Source organism: Hypanus sabinus, chromosome 9 (genome assembly GCF_030144855.1).
Source record: "Hypanus sabinus isolate sHypSab1 chromosome 9, sHypSab1.hap1, whole genome shotgun sequence".
NCBI classification, from domain to species: Eukaryota; Metazoa; Chordata; class Chondrichthyes; order Myliobatiformes; family Dasyatidae; genus Hypanus; species Hypanus sabinus.
In genome coordinates, this window is record NC_082714.1 from 20,877,436 (window position 1) to 20,897,288 (window position 19,853).

Consider the following 19,853-nt stretch of genomic DNA (forward strand, 5'->3'; position numbering starts at 1 on the left):
TCACAATTTTAATATATGAATTTTCTAAACAGATATTCAAAGTTTTAATATTTAAACTGAAAAGCTTGAGCTTGTAGATATTAAGAAAGCGGATGTACTAGAGCTTTTGGAAAGCATCAAGTTGAATAAGTCACCGGGACCATACGAGATGTACCCCAGGCTACTGCGGGAGGTGAGTGAGGAGATTGATGAGCCTCTGGCGATGTATACGTGCTATCGTAGAGACAGAAATATGGGAAGAGGGGGTGGGGTGGCCCTGTTGGTGAGGAATGAGATTCAGTCCTTAGCAAGAGGTGACTTGGGAACAGGGGAAGTAGAGTCTGTGTGGATTGAGCTGAGGAACAGTAAGGGTAAAAAGACCCTAATGGGTGTTGTGTACAGGCCCCCAAACAGTAGCATGGATATTGGGTACAAGTTGATTAGGGAGTTAACATTGGCATGTGCTAAAGGTAATGCAGTCGTTATGGGAGATTTCAACATGCAAGTGAACTGGGAGAATCAGGTAGGTGCTGGACCCCAGGATAGGGAGTTTGTGGAGTGTCTAAGGGATGTATTTTTGGAACAGCTTGTGCTTGAGCCAACCAGGAACGAGGCTATTTTGGACTTGGTGATGTGTAATGAACAGGAATTGATAAGTGATCTTGAAGTAAAGGAGCCATTAGGAAGTAGTGATCATAACATGATAAGTTTTTATCTACAATTTGAGAGGAATAAGGGCAGATCAGAGGTGTCAGTGTTGCAATTAAATAAAGGAGACTACGGAGCCACGAGGGAAGAGCTGGCCAAAGTTAAATGGGTGGATGCCCTGGCAGGAAAGACAGTGGATCAGCAGTGGCAGATATTCTTGGGGATAATACAAAAGATGCAAAAGCAGTTCATTCCAATGAGAAGGAAGGATTCAAAGAGGGGGAAGGGGCCACAGTGGTTGACAAAGGATTATATAGCATTAAAGAAAAAGAAGTATGACAGGGCTAAGATGAGTGGGAATACAGATGATTGGGAAAGTTTTAAGGAACAGCAGATCTTAACTAAAAAAGCAATACGGAGAGAAAAAATCAGGTATGAGCTCAGTCTAGCCAGGAATATAAAAGGGGATGGCCAAAGCTGTTTTTAGCTAAGTGAAGAGAAAGAAGATAGTTAAGAACAATGTCGGCCCTTGAAGAATGAATTGGGAGAAATTGTTATGGGAAACAGGGAAATGGCAACAGAATTTAATGGTAACTTTAGATCTGTCTTCACCAGGGAGGACACAAGCAATCTCCCAGATGTATGGATGGGCCAGGGTCATAAGATATCAGAGGAATTGAGACAGATTGACATTAGGAAAGAAACTGTGATGAGTAGACTGGTAGGACTGAAGGCTAATAAATCCCCGGGTCCAGATGGTCTGCATCCGAGGGTTCTAAAAGAGTTGGCTCAGGAAATTGCGGATGCATTGGTAATCATTTTCCAATGTTCCTTAAATTCAGGATCAGTTCCTGAAGATTGGAGAGTGGCTAATGTTATCCCACTTTCCAAGAAGGGAGGGAAGGAGAAAACGGAGAACTATCGTCCTGTTAGCCTAACGTCAGTCGTGGGGAAGATGCTTGAGTCCATTATTAAGTACGAAATTGTGGCACATCTTGATGGCAGAAATAGGATTAGGCCAAGCCAGCATGGATTTACCAAGGGCAAATCATGCTTGACTAATCTGTTGGAGTTTTTTGAGGGTGTAACAAGGATGTTAGACGAGGGTAAGCCAGTGGATGTTGTGTACCTAGATTTTCAGAAGGCATTCGATAAGGTGCCACATAGGAGATTGGTGAGTAAAATCAGAGCTCATGGCATTGGGGGCAGGGTTTCAACATGGATAGAAAACTGGTTGGCAGATAGAAAGCAAAGGGTAGCAGTGAATGGGTGTTTCTCGGACTGGCTGGAGGTGACTAGTGGGGTACCACAGGGCTCTGTATTGGGACCACAGCTCTTTACGATTTATGTCAACGATTTAGATGAGGGCATTGAAAACTATATCAGCAAGTTTGCTGACGATACTAAACTGGGTGGCAGTGTGACATGCGAAGAGGACGTTAGGAGAATACAGGGAGACTTGGATAGGCTGGGTGAGTGGGCAGATATTTGGCAGATGTCATTCAATGTGAATAAATGTGAAGTTATCCACTTCGGAAGCAGGAACAAGAGGGCAGAGTTTTGTCTGAACGGTGTAGAGTTAGGTAAGGGAGAAATGCAAAAAGACCTAGGAGTCCTAGTTCACCAGTCAATGAAGGTGAATGAGCAAGTGCAACAGGCAGTGAAGAGGGCAAATGGAATGTTGGCCCTTGTTACAAGGGGAATTGAGTACAAGAGCAAGGATGTCCTTTTGCATTTGTACAGGGCCCTGGTGAGACCACACCTGGAATATTGTGTACAGTTTTGGTCTCCAGGTTTAAGGAAGGACATTCTTGCAATTGAGGAAGTGCAGCATAGGTTCACTAGGTTGATTCCTGGGATGGCAGGGCTGTCTTACGCAGAGAGATTGGAGAGATTGGGCTTGTACACGCTGGAATTGAGGAGATTGAGAGGGGATCTGATTGAAACGTTTAAGATAATTAAAGGATTTGATAGGATTGAGGCAGGAAATATGTTCCAGATGTTGGGAGAGTCCAGTACCAGAGGGCATAGATTGAGAATAAGAGGTCAGTTATTTAAAACAGAGTTGAGGAAGAGCTTCTTCTCCCAGAGAGTTGTGGAGGTGTGGAATGCACTGCCTCGGAAGACGGTGGAGGCCAATTCTCTGGATGCTTTCAAGAAGGAGCTAGATAGATATCTGATGGATAGGGGAATCAAGGGATATGGGGACAAGGCAGGGACTGTGTATTGATAGTGAATGATCAGCCATGATCTCAGAATGGCGGTGCAGACTCGAGGGGCCGAATGGTCTACTTCTGCACCTATTGTCTATTGATCTTTGCATCATCAATGGGGACAGGAGAGGTTCTGGAGGATTGGAGGGTTGTAGATGTTGTTCCATTATTCAAGAAAGGGAGTAGAGATAGCCAAGGAAATTATAGACCAGTGAGTCTTACTTCAGTGGTTGGTAAGTTGATGGAGAAGATCCTGAGAGGCAGGATTTATGAACATTAGGAGAGGCATAATATGATTAGAAATAGTCAGCACGGCTTTGTCAAAGGTAGGTCGTGCCTTGTGAGCCTGATTAAATTTTTTGAGGATGTGTCTAAACATATTGAAGAAGGTAAAGCAGTAGATGTAGTGTATATGGATTTAAGCAAGGCATTTGATAAGGTAGCCCATGCAAGGCTTATTGAGAAAGTAAGGAGGCACGGAATCCGAGAGGACATTGCTTTGTGGATCCAGAATTGGCTTGCCCACAGAAGGCAAGGAGTGGGTGTAGACGTCATGTTCTGTATGGAGGTCAGTGACTAGTGGAGTGTCTCAGGGATCTGTTCTGGGACCCCTTCTCTTCATGATTTTTATAAATAACCTGGATGAGGAAGTGGAGAAATGGGTTAGTAAATTTGCTGATGACACAAAGGTTGGGGGTGTTGTGGATAGTGTGGAGGGCTGTCAAAGATTACAGCGGGACATCGAAAGGATGCAAAAACTGAGCTGAGAAGTGGCAGATGGATTTCAACCCAGATAAGTGTGAAATGGTTTATTCTGGTAGGTCAAAAATGATGGCAGAATATGGTATTTATGGTAAGACTCTTGGCTGGGTGGAGGATCAGATGGATCTTAGGGTCCAAGTCCATAGGACACTCAAAGCTGCTGCGCAGGTTGACTCTGTGGTTAAGAAGGCATACGGTGCATTGGCCTTCATCAACCATGGGATTGAGTTTAAGTGCTGGGAGGTAATGTTACAACTATATAGGACCCTGGTCAGACCCCACTTGGAGTACTGTGCTCAGTTCTTGTTGCCTCACTACAGGAAGGATGTAGAAACCATAGAAAGGGTGCAGAGGAGATGTACAAGGACGTTGCCTGGGTTGGGGAGCAAGCCTTATGAGAATAGGTTGAGTGAACTTGGCCTTTTCTCCTTCGAGCAACAGAAGATGAGAGGTGACCTGATAGAGGTGTATAAAATGATGAGAGGCATTGATTGTGTGGATAGTCAGAGGCTTTTTCCCAGGGCTGAAATAGCTAGCACAGGAGGGCAGAATTTTAAGGTGCTGGGGAATAGGTACAGAGGAGATGTCAGGGGTAAGTTTTTTACTCAGAGAGTGGTGAGTGCATGGAATGGGCTGCCGGCAACGGTGGTGGAGGCAGATATGATAGGGTCGTTTAAGAGACTCCTGGATTGGTACGTGGAGCTTAGAAAATAGAGGGCTATGGGTAACCTAGGTAATTTCTAAGGTAAAGACATGTTCGGCACAGCTTTATGGGCTGAAGGGCCTGTATTGTACTGTAGGTCTTCTATGTTTCTATAAAAGTGTTGCAGATTTGATAAAAGATGAATATTTACAGTATACGAATTTTGTATTTTCCTCAGAGTTCCTGCTTAGGATTTAATTAAACATCCATTAATTAAAAATCCAAAAGTATAGTATCAAGCCTAGCAGCCTAGAGGCAACAGTAGACATATCTACCATGGGCAAAGAAAGCCTGTGAGTAAACAGAAAGACAACATGCCCTTAATTAGAATTTAATGATTCAAACAAAAAAACGTGAAAGAATGAGGGGAGTATGAGAAATAGCAGGAAAAATAATGGTTAAGATTTTATTGAAATGAAGATCATGGATTGGAGGGAGAAAGGACTGACAATGCCTTTTATTGATCTAATAATATGCAGTATATGGGATATAATTTCTGGTTTGCCTCCAATCCTTTGATGTCACTTCAAGATATCTGTTCTATTTCTGGATGAATAACAATAATTTCAAAGCCCAGAAGATTACATCTCATGTTGATATCCCAAATAGAATATAACTAGTGTGACAAGCACTGGACAACGCAAGGTTGCTCAAAACCTGAGTATCCTTAAATTCATAATTTTAGCCCACTCTGCCTGAACAGACACAATTAGCATTGGCTTGAGACCAACTAAAGACTGGGAAGAGTAGGGGGGAACCTCAAAACCATTTGACCACTAAACATATGCAGGCATTAGTAGCAACCAGGCCTGACTAAATTCAAAGGAATGATCCTCCTTGAAGACAAAGATAGTAACAACTTCTTTTAGCCAACTAAATAAGAAATGACTAATAAACTCTTCTTGGGCTTCCAGCCGGTACTAGTATCAATTTTACCCAACATTTCGATGACAAACTCAGCCATCTTCATCAGAGATGTTGCCCGGCCATGTCTAATCTGGTGGAATTTAGACTCAAGTCATCTGTCCCTCCTGATTGGTTAGTTCACATCCAATCAGGTTTCCACTGTCCCACCTTGTTTACACTGCATTTGCAATGGCCATTGACTTTGACGGCACAAAACTACTGTACCACACCAATAGCTTTTTTGACTGCCTGGTGAAGGAAGCCTTTGAAATAAAACTAGAGGAAAAGAATTTTAACAAAGACGAAGGTCTCGCTCCAAGTAAGAACTGGTGCTTGTTTGTAAACAAGGTGGGACAGCGGGAACCTGATTGGATGAGGACTAACCAATCGGGGGGGATGGACAACAAAGGTCTAAATACCACCAGATTAGACATGCCCACTCATCATCCCTGATGAAGATGCAGAGTTTGTAATTGAAACATTGGTTAAAATCTATATTTGTACCCGGCTGGAAGCCCGAGAAGAGTTTATTCATCATATACCCGGGAAAGCACTAGATCGTTCTTTAAATAAGTCTTAATTCCATACTGTATTCCTATTTAATAATTCTTACCAGCCACTTCAGCTTCAAGGAGAACAAAGTACTAAAAAGAAACACCGTCCAAATCAGTGGACAGACAATTAGCCCAAGCCAGAAGATCTGAGCCTCTGCCTCTGTTGATGTAGCTCTATTCTTTGCGGTAGTCTGTGAGTAAACAGAAAGACAACATGCCCTTAATTAGAATTTAATGATTCAAACAAAAAAACATGAAAGAATGAGGGGAGTATGAGAAATAGCAGGAAAAATAATGGTTAAGATTTTATTAAAATGAAGATCATGGATTGGGGGGGGAGAAAGGACTGAGAATGCATTTTATTGATGTAATAATATGCAGTATATAATTTTTTTTGTTTTATTTGAAAACATGGCCATGGTTATCACATTTCAGTATCTCAAAAACTGCTGTTCTAAGATTTTCACACACAACAGTTTCTTGAGTTTCATAAACACAAAATATTCTACAGATGCTGGAAATCCAGAGCCTTAAACGGCAACTGTTTATTCATTTCCATAGATGCTGCCTGGCCTGCCGAGTTCCTCCAGGATTTTGTGTGAGAGTCTCAAGAGTTTACAGAGAATGGTGCAATAAAATAAAAAGCATGCAGTGAGTGATAGTTATGTAAATGAAAACACCTTGTTAATAAGAGAGGTCAGGGAGAATTTGTTCAAGTTGACAGGAAGGCATCAGTAACTCAAATAACCATGTGTTACAACAGCGGTGTGCAGAACAGCGCCCCTGAATGTACACGTCAAACCTCGAAGTGGATGGGCTACAGCAGCAGCAGATCGCAAAAGTACAGTGGCCACTTAATTAGGTATAGGAGGTACCTAATAAAGTAGCAATCGAGTGCATATCCAGATCTACAAGGTGACTGAAGGGAATATACAAGAGGGAAACATACTAAAATGTTATGGTCACGGCCTCTATAGTTTTAAACAGCATTAGCTATAACTCTGCCAAACATCACCTCAACTCTGAACTGACATATGGAGATCTTTTTTTTTTACAAGTAAAAGCTCTTCAAAGTATAAATGAGTGAACAGTATTTCCCTCTGCTCTCGTTAAGTGATTTGAACACAACTGACACATTTTCCTGGTAAAAAGGAATCCAGAAATTTATGGCACAACATGAAATGGAAATTTAAAATCCAGTTAACAAAACTATAAATATACCTAACAAAAACATACATCAACTTCCATCAATATAAATAATTCTTTCAACTAAGAACAATTTGGGCAAGTAATTATTGCACAGAATGATTTTATAATGAAATTATCTACCTTTCTTGCTTCAAAGAGCCAATGGCTTTTTCCATCTTCATCAATCTGGTTCCACCAACGCAAACCGACCAAAAGCCTTCCAGTTACATTCTGTAATCAAAACATTACAAATAAATACTAGTTACATCTAGTTTTTCTCTAACCAAAACATAGGTAAGCAGCCAAATTTAGCTACTCACTAGATAAACTAGCAGAGGAATTAAGCATTTTCAGTGTCATCAGGTATTGTGGTGACTAGAACTTGTTCTGTGACCAAGATATCAAAGCCCTGTATTAGATTATAATCACAGACCCAAGTCTATAATGCATTACATAATTGAAAGAAGTGCTCTAAGTCAAGATCACCTGAAGTACCTATAATTTTGTGGGCTTGGTCCTTCCTAGCCGGGGATTTTCTGGTTCAGAAATCATCAGATTAATGTAAAAGCAGAAACAACTGCCCAACAAATGAAGACAAAAATCTACTTAAGCCTGTCTGCTTGATTCAATATTTTATCCAGACACTGAAAGATACCAATACACAAGCTAAATAGTAGGTACCGTGTTTAACTGTTGGCGCGTGGCCAAGGGGTTAAGGCGCTCGTCTAGTTATTTGGAGGTCGCTAGTTCGAGCCTTGAGCAAGGCACTTAACCACTGGTGCGACAACACCGGTGCCAAGCTGAATGGGTCCTAATGCCCTTCCCTTGGACAACACTGGTGGCGTGGAGAGGGGAGACTTGCAACTTGGGCAACTGCCTGTCTTCCATTAAAAAAACCTGGAAACATTCCTAGGTGCAACTCCATGGTCCATCGAGACTAACGGAGGCCTACCAACTCTTCAAATTTCTAACTTAGAAAACTCAACATACGCTCAATGGTTTGGCAAAAGAAAAGTAAAAGGAAGAAACAGACAAGAATTCACAGTGAGAAATTTGGAAAAATATGATAGGCTTATCAGGAGAGCCTTTAAAAGGATTGATGGAGTGTAAAATGCAAAGATGAAAACAAACCTCAGTGGTGTGGAGGATCAAATGTACAGATTGACAGAAGAACAAGGCCTGAAGAGAACGTTTCAAATTCATGGCGATATTAAGAACAACACAAAAATCTGATGTAGACTGCCAAAAATCAAAATTACAAGTGAGCTGAACAGGACAGAGGAAATCCAATTTGACCAAGGTAGAGTTTATCAAGGGCACAGAATGGAAGACCAAGGCGACATTTGGTTCAGTGGTGTATGACAACATGCAGATAAAAGGTTAAATCACGATGAGGATACACACGGGTGAAGTTATGGAGATTGCTAAGAGAAGAGGTCTGAGTATGATTTCAAGGTTTTTCAACAAATAGTTCAGGAAAAGCATATTCTCAGGGACATACAGGTGGGAATTTTAAGTGAACAAAAAATAGTTTGTTTTCTTTCTGTTCAATCAGAGTCATTTTTGACTCTGCCTTAGTAGCACTGCAGTAAGGAAACTGGTACAAATGTATAACAGTGTCCAGGATGGGTAGTACCTCTGGTGAAGGGACCTGTTGTATCCATTCTGGGGTAGATCTCTCATCTTTGGTCCAAACTGAATACTCAGCTCTAACCTGTGGATCCATGTAGATCTTTGCACGTGTTAGCGGCCACACCCCATACACCACTTTGACATGAGCTAAACCAGGTGAGGGTAGCTGGCAGATTCATTCCTCGGTCAGATGGGGACAAGCCTGTCCTAGCATACAAAATCAGCGCTGGCAGACTGGATGGATGAGATCTATAGTGAGATCCAACAGCCAGCAAGGCAGTTCTGCAACACTCCATGGAGAGCGAAGGGCTTGATGAAGGTCACCCACCGCAACCAAAGAAGATCCCAGTTGTGATGACTACTCGTACCACTAGACCTGGACATCTGAGATCAAAGAGTGGAACTGCCCCAGTGCAACAGTTTTTCCACTTTAAAAACTCTCCCACATAGGTCTCATCATGGTTGGATACGACAGAGAGAACACAGATGTAAAGCTAAGACATTAATATTCCAGAAAATGAGATTTTTTATTTGCTTACAGGAAACTACTAAATTTAGCATGGAAAGCAGGGGAACATGTTGGTTCCAAATTAGAGCATAGCAGTGCATATGATATCAAAGCCTCTTCATGGTCAGACCACTCAGTAATTCTATAAAAGTTAGGCAGCAAGAGAGCCGTGATGAAACTGGTGATTAGGAACATAGGTTAGAGAGAGAAAAAAAGTGAATTTCAGAGTTAAGAGTAATTTTTGAGAACAAAGTGGGGAAAGGAAAGGATCAGGAGCATGGTGGGAGATGGAAAGAGCTTAGCAAAATGGGCTGTGACAACTGACAGTACCAACAGTAAGTTAACTGATGGATAACACTGTAAGGACGCCTCCTCTGTTATTATTTGTGGAATTTTAATATGCACAGAGTAACTGCTGCATTGCCTGCAAAACACCAGCATTGCTTTGCAAAATCTGGTATGTTTGAGGCATAATGATAAAGTGCAATAATGGCTTGATAAAACAGCTGCAAGCAACTAATAACTTTTTAGGTTCAAGAACAAAGCCCAAAGTCAGCAGTAGGGAAAATTGCCAGAAGTGATCAAGGAAGTAATAACAAGTAACTTATAGTGTTTTGTGACGGTCACAGAATACCGTACATTAGAAATAAAATGCTCATTTTCATATACTGTATTTTCTTGTGTTGTCAATAAGAGATTGTAATTGCAAGACGTCCGACTGTAAGACCCTACAAAGGATTGCGAGGACTGCTGAGCGGATCGTCAAGGTCTCTGTTCCACCCATCAGATACATTTATCAGGAGTGCTGCCATACAGAACTATCAAGGATCCCTCCCATCCATCCCACAATCTCTTTGACCACCCACTATCATGTAGGAGGTACCCGAGTGTCAGAACAAGGACAGTTAGGATAGGAAACAACCCAGGCCATGAGACTACTGAACTCACTGCCACCACCCAGGTCTCACCGCTTATGAAGCACAAGTAGCGTTATACTGTTTACTTCATAACTTGTCATAAATACATATTAAATGTCAGTTTTCTAGACTAGTTTTCATTATTTGTAGCAATATTACTTTGAGTTGTGTGAGAGTTTGAAGTACTGTGTTGAGCATCTTGGTCAGGAGGAACGTCGTTTCATTTGGCTGTGTACATGTATACAGTTGATTGACAAATGAATTTGAATAAAAATATTTCAAAGAACATAGTAAAATGTCTTAGTTTCTCACCTAACAAAATCATTGGAACACATGGAATTCAATTCTGTGACAACAGTATATTGAATTCATTAAAGGACAAAAGCCATTTGTTTCCTTGTTGGCATCCCCTCAAGAAGCAATTGCACAGTAACGTGAAAAAGTCTTAGGCAAATATATATAGCGAGGGTGCCCAAGACTTTTGCACAGGGCTATATTTGTCAACATGGCAGGGGAAGGGGGAGAGAGGGAGGGGGGTTGTAAATCTAGTGGGAGCAGAGGATACTGAGAAAGGTGGGAGTGGAGTGCTGTGGGAGGGGTGTGAGACAAGCAGCAGAGAAGGAGTGCCAGTGGCAGGGGGTGGCACAGGTGCTGACACATCCACCTCTGAGACACCAGGCACAGTCATTTGATTCCAAACAATTGGTTTATTGATTATTACAGAATGTCTCTCTGATGCTTCCCGCTCCCTCCTCCTCCTTTCCCCTTTCCCCAACCATGATTCCCCTCTCCCTGCTCCCCTTCCCACTTGCAGTCCCATATCTGAATCAGGTTTATCATCATACACGTCATGTTTTTTGGTGGTAATACAGTGCAATATAAAATTACTACAGTATTCTGCAAAAGTCTCTTTCTATACACATCCAAGACTTTTGCACAGTACTGTATATCAACAATCATCACTGATTAATGCAATTTATTAATTGGCCTATAGGTGGTGAGCTTGCAATAAAGAAATGTAACTTTTTAAATCCTGGTATCCATCAAATGCTAACATTGCATTGGGGAATTGAATGCTATTTGATGACCACCCAAGTGTAAACAAACCATCAAAATTACAGTAATGTACGGCAACAGATTTATTTGTAAACAATAAGGAAAGTGGGTTTTGCTTAGTGTGGGTTATAGTTTCTAGATGAATAGAAGCAGAAATCCCCACTTGTTGGTCTCAATTTACAGGAGTTCCTCTCAGACATTCAACATGCCCTTACATGCTCAGACTATACAAAAACAAATTGGAATCATATCGGAAAACATCAGTAGGAGTTGTAGATAGGCTGGAAGATTGTATTTACAGAAGTATATCTTTCCTGGTACATTCAAATCATAGATTACTTATGGCTATTGGGACATACATTTCTCAGTCAGAGAGACACAGAATAGCCCACTGAGTCTGTGTCAATCATGAGCCATCCACTCACACCAAACCTACATTAATCAGCGTTAATAAAATTCACCACATTCTTAACACCCGATCCCCCCCCACCACAAGATTCCACACATTAGGGACAAATTACAGTAGCCAATTAACCCATGTGACTATTTTTCAGTCACAAGAATTTCCAGAGGAAAGGCTGGATTCTTATCACAAAAATGAACAGTGAGCCAGATATCAAAATACTTCTATCTAAAAATCCACATATAGGAAAATCCAAGCAAGATATTCTATTGTCCACGAAGAACAAACTAACTTTTCAACTTTGTATTTGTTTATTAGTTTTATCAATCATCTATAACAAGTGGGGTATGTCCAACTCAGAAATGATTAACAATTTCCTTCTTCAGGAATGCAGGTTAATTAACCCCATATAAAATTGTACAAAATACATAAACTAAAACCTAAAGTCACCAGGTACAAGTTTCTTACCTTCACTGACCAGAAATCACAGGACAAGAGGAGGAGTACTGTCACAAAGCAGGCAATAAAGCTTCTGCTAAACCAGTCACAGAAGAGGTAAGTAATGATGGCACTTACACGAAAGAAAAGATGAAAAAATGTAGCAAGTGGATGTCTGAAAAATATTAAACATTAAGATATTAATAGTGGGATATAAAGAATAAATATGAGAAATATATTCCTATATTTGATAATCTATCAGGATGATTCAGTTTAACAGGAAGGACTATTATTCAAGATTAGGTCCCATTCATAAGATACTAAGTTGAGTGTGGCCATGGAGTTATTGATGCAAGACAAGAGCAGGAATTTTATTTTGCAATGCTTTCCAATCCAAGTAATGAGGAACGTGTAGAAAGCGGGCTTTTACTGAACCAAAGCTTCGGGAAAATACATCAATCAAAGTTACTCCAGAGAGAAAATCCACATTACCACCATTGAGATTTTATCACATGTACATTGAAACATACAGTGAGATGTGTTGTTTGTGGAGTAACACCTCACCTAAGCTGTGGAAGTCCACAAGTGTGGCCACATATTTTGGTGCCAACAGAGAGCACATTCACAATGTTCAGCAGAATAACATAGAACATACTAAGCAACGAAGCAGTTACAGCAAAGCACACGCTGTTCTTCATCCCACTGCCCACCCACATACACACACCTCTAACCCCAGGGCAGGCATTTCTGTTACTTAAATCACAGACAAAAGATGAAGACAAACAAATCTCTAATAATTGTTTTATTTCTTTTATAGTTAAGAACTAACCACTAACATATTGTCAACATTTTCTATATTTCTATTTTATTATTTCTGAAATTTAGCATTCAGCAAGATCTTCTGTTTTCGCTAGTGCACGGCTACTCCTAACTGCACTGATGTCCTATAATTTACGTGGGACCTAATTTATGAATTTGCCAGAATTTTGCATATAAAATGCTAACAGCTGGCATCCCATAGTTTATTTTGCCAATAGAGAATGAATTTCAACATTTAAACTTCTAGTAGTTTTATGTAAACACTGTTGGTGGTACTGTATATATAATGCTATTACAGTGCCAGTGACCTGGGTTCAATTCCACCACTGTAAGGAGTTTGTACTGTATATTCTCCTCATGACTGCATTGGTGCTTCAGTTTCCTCTCACGTTTCAAAACATACAGGTTAACAGGTCACCTGGGTGTAACAGGCCAGCACAGGCCTGTTGGGAAAGAAGGGCCTGTTACTGTGCTGCATCTCTAAATTTAAAAAAACACACACGAAAATTATTTACTGGATATCATTAAAACAATTAAATGATTCCTAATTTGGTGATATCATACTTTTAGGGTAACAGGTTCAGTGAACTATTGCCCAGAAAAAATGAGGTACAACATAACAATCACAATATCTTGCATATAACAAAATCACATTATTCAAAATACTTCATGCAAGTTAAACATACAAAAGTCAAAGAGTCATTATTTTCAGAAAGGTTGATGTGCACCATTTTGTTTCAGTGGTGATGGGAATGCAAGTCAAATTTATTTTGAAGCAGTTAATTATTAAAAAAACATGTTCTGTCAGCATATTCTTTATAAATAAAAATAAGCATATTAGATAACAGGGAGTTTATCAGCAAATTATCTTACACAATATAACATTCTTTCTAACATTCATTACTAATTTTAAAATCACACATAGCAAAACAGAAGAGATAATTACGTAATTCCCCCATAACTTAATCTTGCCGATTGATGTAATTAAGTTGATAGGTTCTTGAATAGTAAGGGCATCAAAGTTTACAGGGAGAAGGTAGGAGAATGAGTTTTTGACAGGGGGGAATAAATCAGCCATGATGATGAAACAGAGTAGATTTGATCAGCTGAATGTCCTAATTTTGCTCCTTTGTCTTATGGTCTAAAATTTATATGCAACTATCCTCCACTCATTGCAGAAATTACCCCCTTTTGGGGAAGTTGCCATGGTTTCTGTTTCATTGGAATTTCTATCTATGCTATTGAAAGGAGCATATTCCATAATCTTCCAATTTGTTAACTAAAACTGCATTATCTATGTCACTGTACAGTTTTAAATAGGCTAATTATTACCTTACAATAATGAGTAAAACAATTTTCCAGAAACAAATTTTGCACTCCTAAACATGCAGGTTAATTTCAAGTGCAGAGGTACAGCTTCTCAAACTAGCTACATTTTTTTTAGGGGAACACCAGTTTCCCCTTAAATAAGGTAAACAAAAATCACAAGATCTAGTGTGCAACTTGAAACTTCATTATACAATTGTCACTTCAATTAAAACTGTGCACAATTTAAGGCAATTGAGAAAGTGTGTGACAGAAACTGAATTACCTCAGTAGAATGAGTAATTATGTTCAAGCAGTTTACTCAAATAACACACACACACACACACAATGCTGGAGGAACTCAGCAGGTCAGACAGCAAGGAAGGGAGGAGAAGCCAGAATAAAGTGGTGGGGGAGGAGAGAACATACAGGGGGGAGGAGGGAACATACGGGGGGGAGGAGGAGGGAACATACGGGGGGGGGAGGAGGAGGGAACATACGGGGGGGGGAGGAGGAGGGAACATACGTGGGGGGAGGAGGAGGGAACATACGGGGGGGGGAGGAGGAGGGAACATACGGGGGGGGGGGGAGACAGGTGATCAGTGAGACCAGGGAAGAGGAGATGGGTGGGGGTGAATGGTATAAGAATCTGGGAGGTGATAAATAGAAGAGGTAAAGGGCTGAAGGAGGAGGAATCTAATGGGAGAAGACAGTGGACCAAGAAATAAAGGGAAGGAGGAAACCAGACGGAGGTGATGGGACTGGTAATGAGGGCAGGAAAGGAAAACGGCTGAGAGGGAAACCAGAATGAGAAATGGAAAAGAAAAATGGGAAAGTAGAAATTACAGGACGTTAGGGAAACTGATGCTCAAGGCACTAAGTTAGAGGCTACTCAGATAGGATGAGGTGCTGCTCCTCCAACCTGAGCTTGGCCTCTTCATGGCACGAGAGGCTATAGACAGGCATGTCAATATGGGAATGATAGATCAAATTTTCCAGCATTTGCAGAATCTCTCTTATCTATAGTTTACTCAAATAAACACAGTGAGAACATTCTCAGAGATCAGAGGAGGAGTTAAACTAATTTTCCGCAAGTTAATTTCATGCAACCTTTTTTGTCCCCACGGTAATTCAATACAGTAGGATTGCAATGGATAATCTGTGCTTGACTTATTTATGCAAATTTACATTCACAATCCAACTGGCTGTAGGAACATTACTGAATTAGAGTGGAAAACAATAGAGAAGCCCTTGCAGACTGCTTACCAGTGATCTATTAGATTTCTTGCTTTGACTATATTACTCAAGTATGAGCAATTAGTCTCTGTTTGCATTAATAATGTTTGCTTGTTCAGCGTAAAGTGGCAGACACGTTAGCTAGAATAACAGTGATGCCATTCAAAAGTAATTTAAAATGTTTTGGGATACTGTGAGGACAAAGGGAGTGTCATATGAAAATCAACAAGCTTTAATTCTCTTTGTGTGTACTCACCCATAAAGAATTGTCAAGAATAAGGAAAACTCAGCATCAGTCATACACATCAAAATTTTCTATTCGCTATCTCGTTGAGGTTAATTTGATAACATGGTGAGCAGTCATTTGGTTGCACACTTACACATAAAACCATTAAGCCCCACCTACTTTCTTGTTTTGCTCACTGCCCAGAAATGTAATTCAGAGAAATTCAAGATGATCTTTCAGCAAAATCCCTGAAGTTTGCCAAAGAAATTGACGGTACATAGGAAGATCTATGGTCTGCTAGCATTCTTAATCCAGGGATTGAATTCAAGAGCTGCAAGGTTATCCTGCAGCTCAATAAAACTCTGATTAGACCACACATGGAGTAGTGTGTTCATTTCTGGTCGTCTCCATACAGGAAACATATGGAAGCTTTAGACAGAGTGCAGAGTTTATCAGGATGGTGTAGATTAGAGATGAGGTTGAACAAGCTAGGGCTTTAAGCTCTGGAGCAAAGAAAGATGAGTGGTGACTTGATAAAGGTGTGTAAGATTATGAGACGCAAAGATAGAGAGGATGCAGGGTATCTCTACCATCTCTACTAAAGGAGATGTAAGGCACTTCTTCTATCCGCTAGCCTGCACGTCACCCTTAGGTAAGGTGTAGTACTTGCTACACATCACAAGTCCTGGTTACGCGACCACTGATGCCAGGCAATCTCCAAAGAGTAGTGATAACGGCTGAGGTCACCCATCTTGTAAAGACACTGCCCAGAAGGATTTTTCTGTTGAAAGGGGGTCTTGATCAGCTAAGTATGTGGATTGAGGAAAGGCAAATCTGGTTTTCAATCCAGATAAATGTTTGGTATTGCCTTTATGCAGATACACTGGGATTTGGGACCTGGGAGTATTATGGAACAAAGGGGCCTAGAAGTTCAAGTACATAGTTTACTGAAAGCAGTCACATGTAGATAGGGTGGAGAGGAAGGCCGCTGGCATGCTGGCCTTCATCAGTAAGGACAGTGAATATAGGAGTTGGGAGATTAGGTTGAAGTTATAAAAGACATTGGTGAGTCAGCACTTGGAATACTGGGCAGAATTTTTGGTCACCCTATTGTAGGAAATATGTTATTAAACAAAGTGTGCAGAAAAAGATTTACTAGGATGTTGCCTGGACTTAGGACCTGAATTACAAGGAAAGGTTGTATGGACAAGGACTTTATTCCTTGAAATGTAGGGGAATAAGGAGTGACTTGATAACGGTATGTAAGATTATGAGGGGCATAGACAGGGTGAAAGCACATAACTTGTTTCCCCAGGGAGGGTTGCTAAAATATGTGAGCGCACAGTAGTTAGAGAAGAGAGATTTAAAAGCAACATCAAGGGCAGCTTCTTCATGCAATGACTGCTGCGCATTTGAAATGAGCTGCCAGAAATAGTGGTTGAGGTGGGCACGTTAGCACTATTAAAAAGCCATCTACACTTGTCCAAGGATAGCAGAGATTTCGAAGGCTATGAGCCAAACACAAGCAGATGAGACTAGCTTATTGGGCAATACAGTCAGCAGGGATTGGTTGGGCTGAAGGGCCTGTTTTCATACCTTATGACTATGTCTCTAGCTTCTGCTTGGATTTTCAAATCATCCCATGATGGAATATTTTAATAAATGTGTATTTTCAATCAATTTTTCATTCTTCTCAGCTTTCCTATCTTTCTTAATGTCATATCTTATGAGCTAAAGGACAATGCTTCTGTTATCAATGGTTTTCAGGGCACTTCCGACCTGCTCAATTACATTTCTTCAAGTCTCCACAAATGGGGTGGATCTCATCACTTGACCCCAGGACCTTCAGCAAAAGATAAATCTTCAGGTGTGTGATTAACATGGGTGGCAGGATCATGAGCAACAAATCCTAATCATTATAGATACATAACAAATAGGTGCTACCAGCTGCAGATAAGAGGGCTACTTGGAGGAATGAAGAAAAATTCAGAAAATTTTACTGAAAAGTAAGAATTTGCATTTGTTTATTGTTTTTCATTTTCTCAAAACATCAAAGCATTTCACAGCCAAATTAATAACTTTAAGAAAGTTCAGATTTTGAATGTTCTGTAAAACACCATAATTGTAACAAAATGCAATATAATTTTATATGCAGACTGTCAGAGGAAGGATGCTCTGCATTGATTGGTACTGGAATCACTGTTATTTAAGAGTTATTTACAAAATGATTTTGAAGAAAAAAAGCATCCGTCTCCAGATGACTGTGACTGATGGGATTTAATTAGTTGCAAAAAAATAACCTATGAGCAACAAGATCAACATTAACTTATTGCAAAATAAGGTACCTAAAGGTATTCCAAGTGCACAGATTCATGGAATCCTGTTTCAAAAACCAGTAACAATATTAATGTAGATTAATAAATATATAAAAAATATTGAAGCACAGAGGCTGATGTCTATAAAGTTAGAACTCTAAATCAATACTTCTTGAACTCCCGTACAACGAAGACCAGACCATTTGGGGCATGTGGTCCTGGTTTTCAGTTTTGCAAAACAAGGTATGTAAGTACTCAAAATCAATATAAGATACATTATCATGTTTTACTTGTGACATTTTTGTTTGGCAGCACTGGAGTAAATACAAAATATCTACAAAGATGATATCTAAGGATACAAATGGCAGGGAAATCTAAATAGACTCACTCATGTGAAAATTTGAATTTGACACTCAACTGGAGCAGACATGGCTATTTAGAACAATATGTCAATGGCCAATTTCTACGCAGTAAAGTGTGGGGATGGGAAGCAAAGTTCTGCTAAATAAATAATGATCACTATTTGACTGAATACTGGAGGTAGATACAATAGATATGGTTGTACTGGCTATTTTTAAGATGAAAGAGATTATAAATCCACAGCCAACTTAGAGACCAGTATGAAATTTTCAATCATCAGCAGAACTCCCTGCTTATTTTTTTTAAAAATCAATAAATAAAAAACTCTATTAAAGAATTTCTATCACCTCCCTTGCCACACACACTCTCTCTCTCTCACACACACACTCATACACACACACACACTTCTGAACACTGAGCATTTTCAGATTTTATTTCCCATTCCAATTTGGGATACACATCTGTTTGCTGGAATCCAGCACAGATCCGCTAGGTGGTCAAGGACCCTGAAATATTCACCCTCAAAAAAAATATTTAAAATTTACATTTAATTCAACATTGCATTAATAAAACTTAGTTAACTTGGCCAATTAATATAATTAATAACAAGCTAATTTATTTTCTCACAATACCACATAAAATTAAGTCATCCCATACATGTGAAAATCATTTTGAGAAATGCCAAGTTGGTGAAATCAAACTCAGAAAGACCATAAATGCACTTGACTTCAGGTAGTCAGTTTCCTAAACTGTAATCTAACCAAAAAGCAAAGAAAAATAATTGTAGATATTTAAAAAATCTGAACCGAGCAGGAAAAAGTGGTGGAGAGCACCAGAATCAGTACAGAGAGCAAATGGAGGTTCTGAAGAAAGCTCAGCAACCTGGATTGATGACTGTTTCTTTTTCCACAGACGCCAACATGATTGCTGGGTTTTTCCAAGTTTTTATTTCAAAGCATATGATGAATAAAGTTACATAACAGAAGTTCTATGTCATTATATACTGATGTGCTATTCTACATGAATTACAATAATCAAGGAAGTTATACTCCTAGAGGCCACATTATTAGGCACAGGATGTACCCAATAGAGCAGCCACTGAGTATTTTGTATGTTTGTGGTTTGCTGCTGCTGTAGCCTACCACTTCAATGTTTGACGTGTTTGTGCACTCAGAGATGCTGTCCTGCACACCACTGTTGTAAACATCCGATTATTTGAGTTACTGTTGCCTCCTGTCAACTTGAACCAGTGTCTGGCCATTGTCCTCTGACTTCTCTCACTAACAGGGTATTTTCACCCACAGAATTGCCGCGCACTGGATGTTTGTTTTTCCACAACATTCTCAAGATTCAAAGTACATTTATTATCAAAGTACGTATGCAGATTCAATCCTAAGATTCACGTTCCCCATAGACAGCCAAGAAACAAAGAAAACTATGGGACCTGTTCAAGAAAAACATCAACCAAGCCCCCCCACCCCCGCACAAAAAAAGCACGCAAACAGCAACAACAAAAAATGAGTGAAAAACACAGAATATAAAACACAAAATCAAAAGTGTCCAGGCACATTCAGTTCAGCTCAGTGTTCGTTATCTGCAGTCTACCCAGATTTAAAATCGCCCAAAATAGCAACAAACAAAAAAAAGTGATCAGAAACACACAACGTGAACTGCAAGTCCAATCT

The 19,853-nt window shown here is 40.0% G+C and overlaps 2 protein-coding genes across 4 annotated transcripts in view; one reads left to right on the forward strand and one right to left on the reverse strand.

Moving 5' to 3' along the window:
- The window catches only part of nubp1 (nucleotide binding protein 1 (MinD homolog, E. coli)), an 83,220-nt gene extending 76,267 nt beyond the window's left edge, over positions 1–6,953 (forward strand). The window contains exon 12 of the mRNA XM_059979187.1: positions 6,327–6,953. Coding sequence (XP_059835170.1) covers positions 6,327–6,420 — 94 coding nt within the window. The 3' untranslated portion in view covers positions 6,421–6,953. The remainder of the gene's footprint in view (positions 1–6,326) is intronic.
- The window catches only part of LOC132399145 (Golgi apparatus membrane protein TVP23 homolog A-like), a 38,372-nt gene that overhangs the window by 10,897 nt on the left and 7,622 nt on the right, over positions 1–19,853 (reverse strand). The window contains exons 3-5 of one of the 3 annotated variants that reach the window (XM_059979192.1): positions 12,046–12,082; positions 7,095–7,184; positions 5,825–5,956 (exon numbers count right to left, since the gene is read on the reverse strand). In XM_059979192.1, the coding sequence (XP_059835175.1) occupies positions 5,825–5,956; positions 7,095–7,184; positions 12,046–12,082 (259 nt within the window). Of the gene's footprint in view, positions 1–5,824; positions 5,957–7,094; positions 7,185–11,937; positions 12,083–19,853 lie in introns of all 3 variants that reach the window. The other 2 variants (XM_059979191.1, XM_059979189.1) reach the window with 2 other exon arrangements.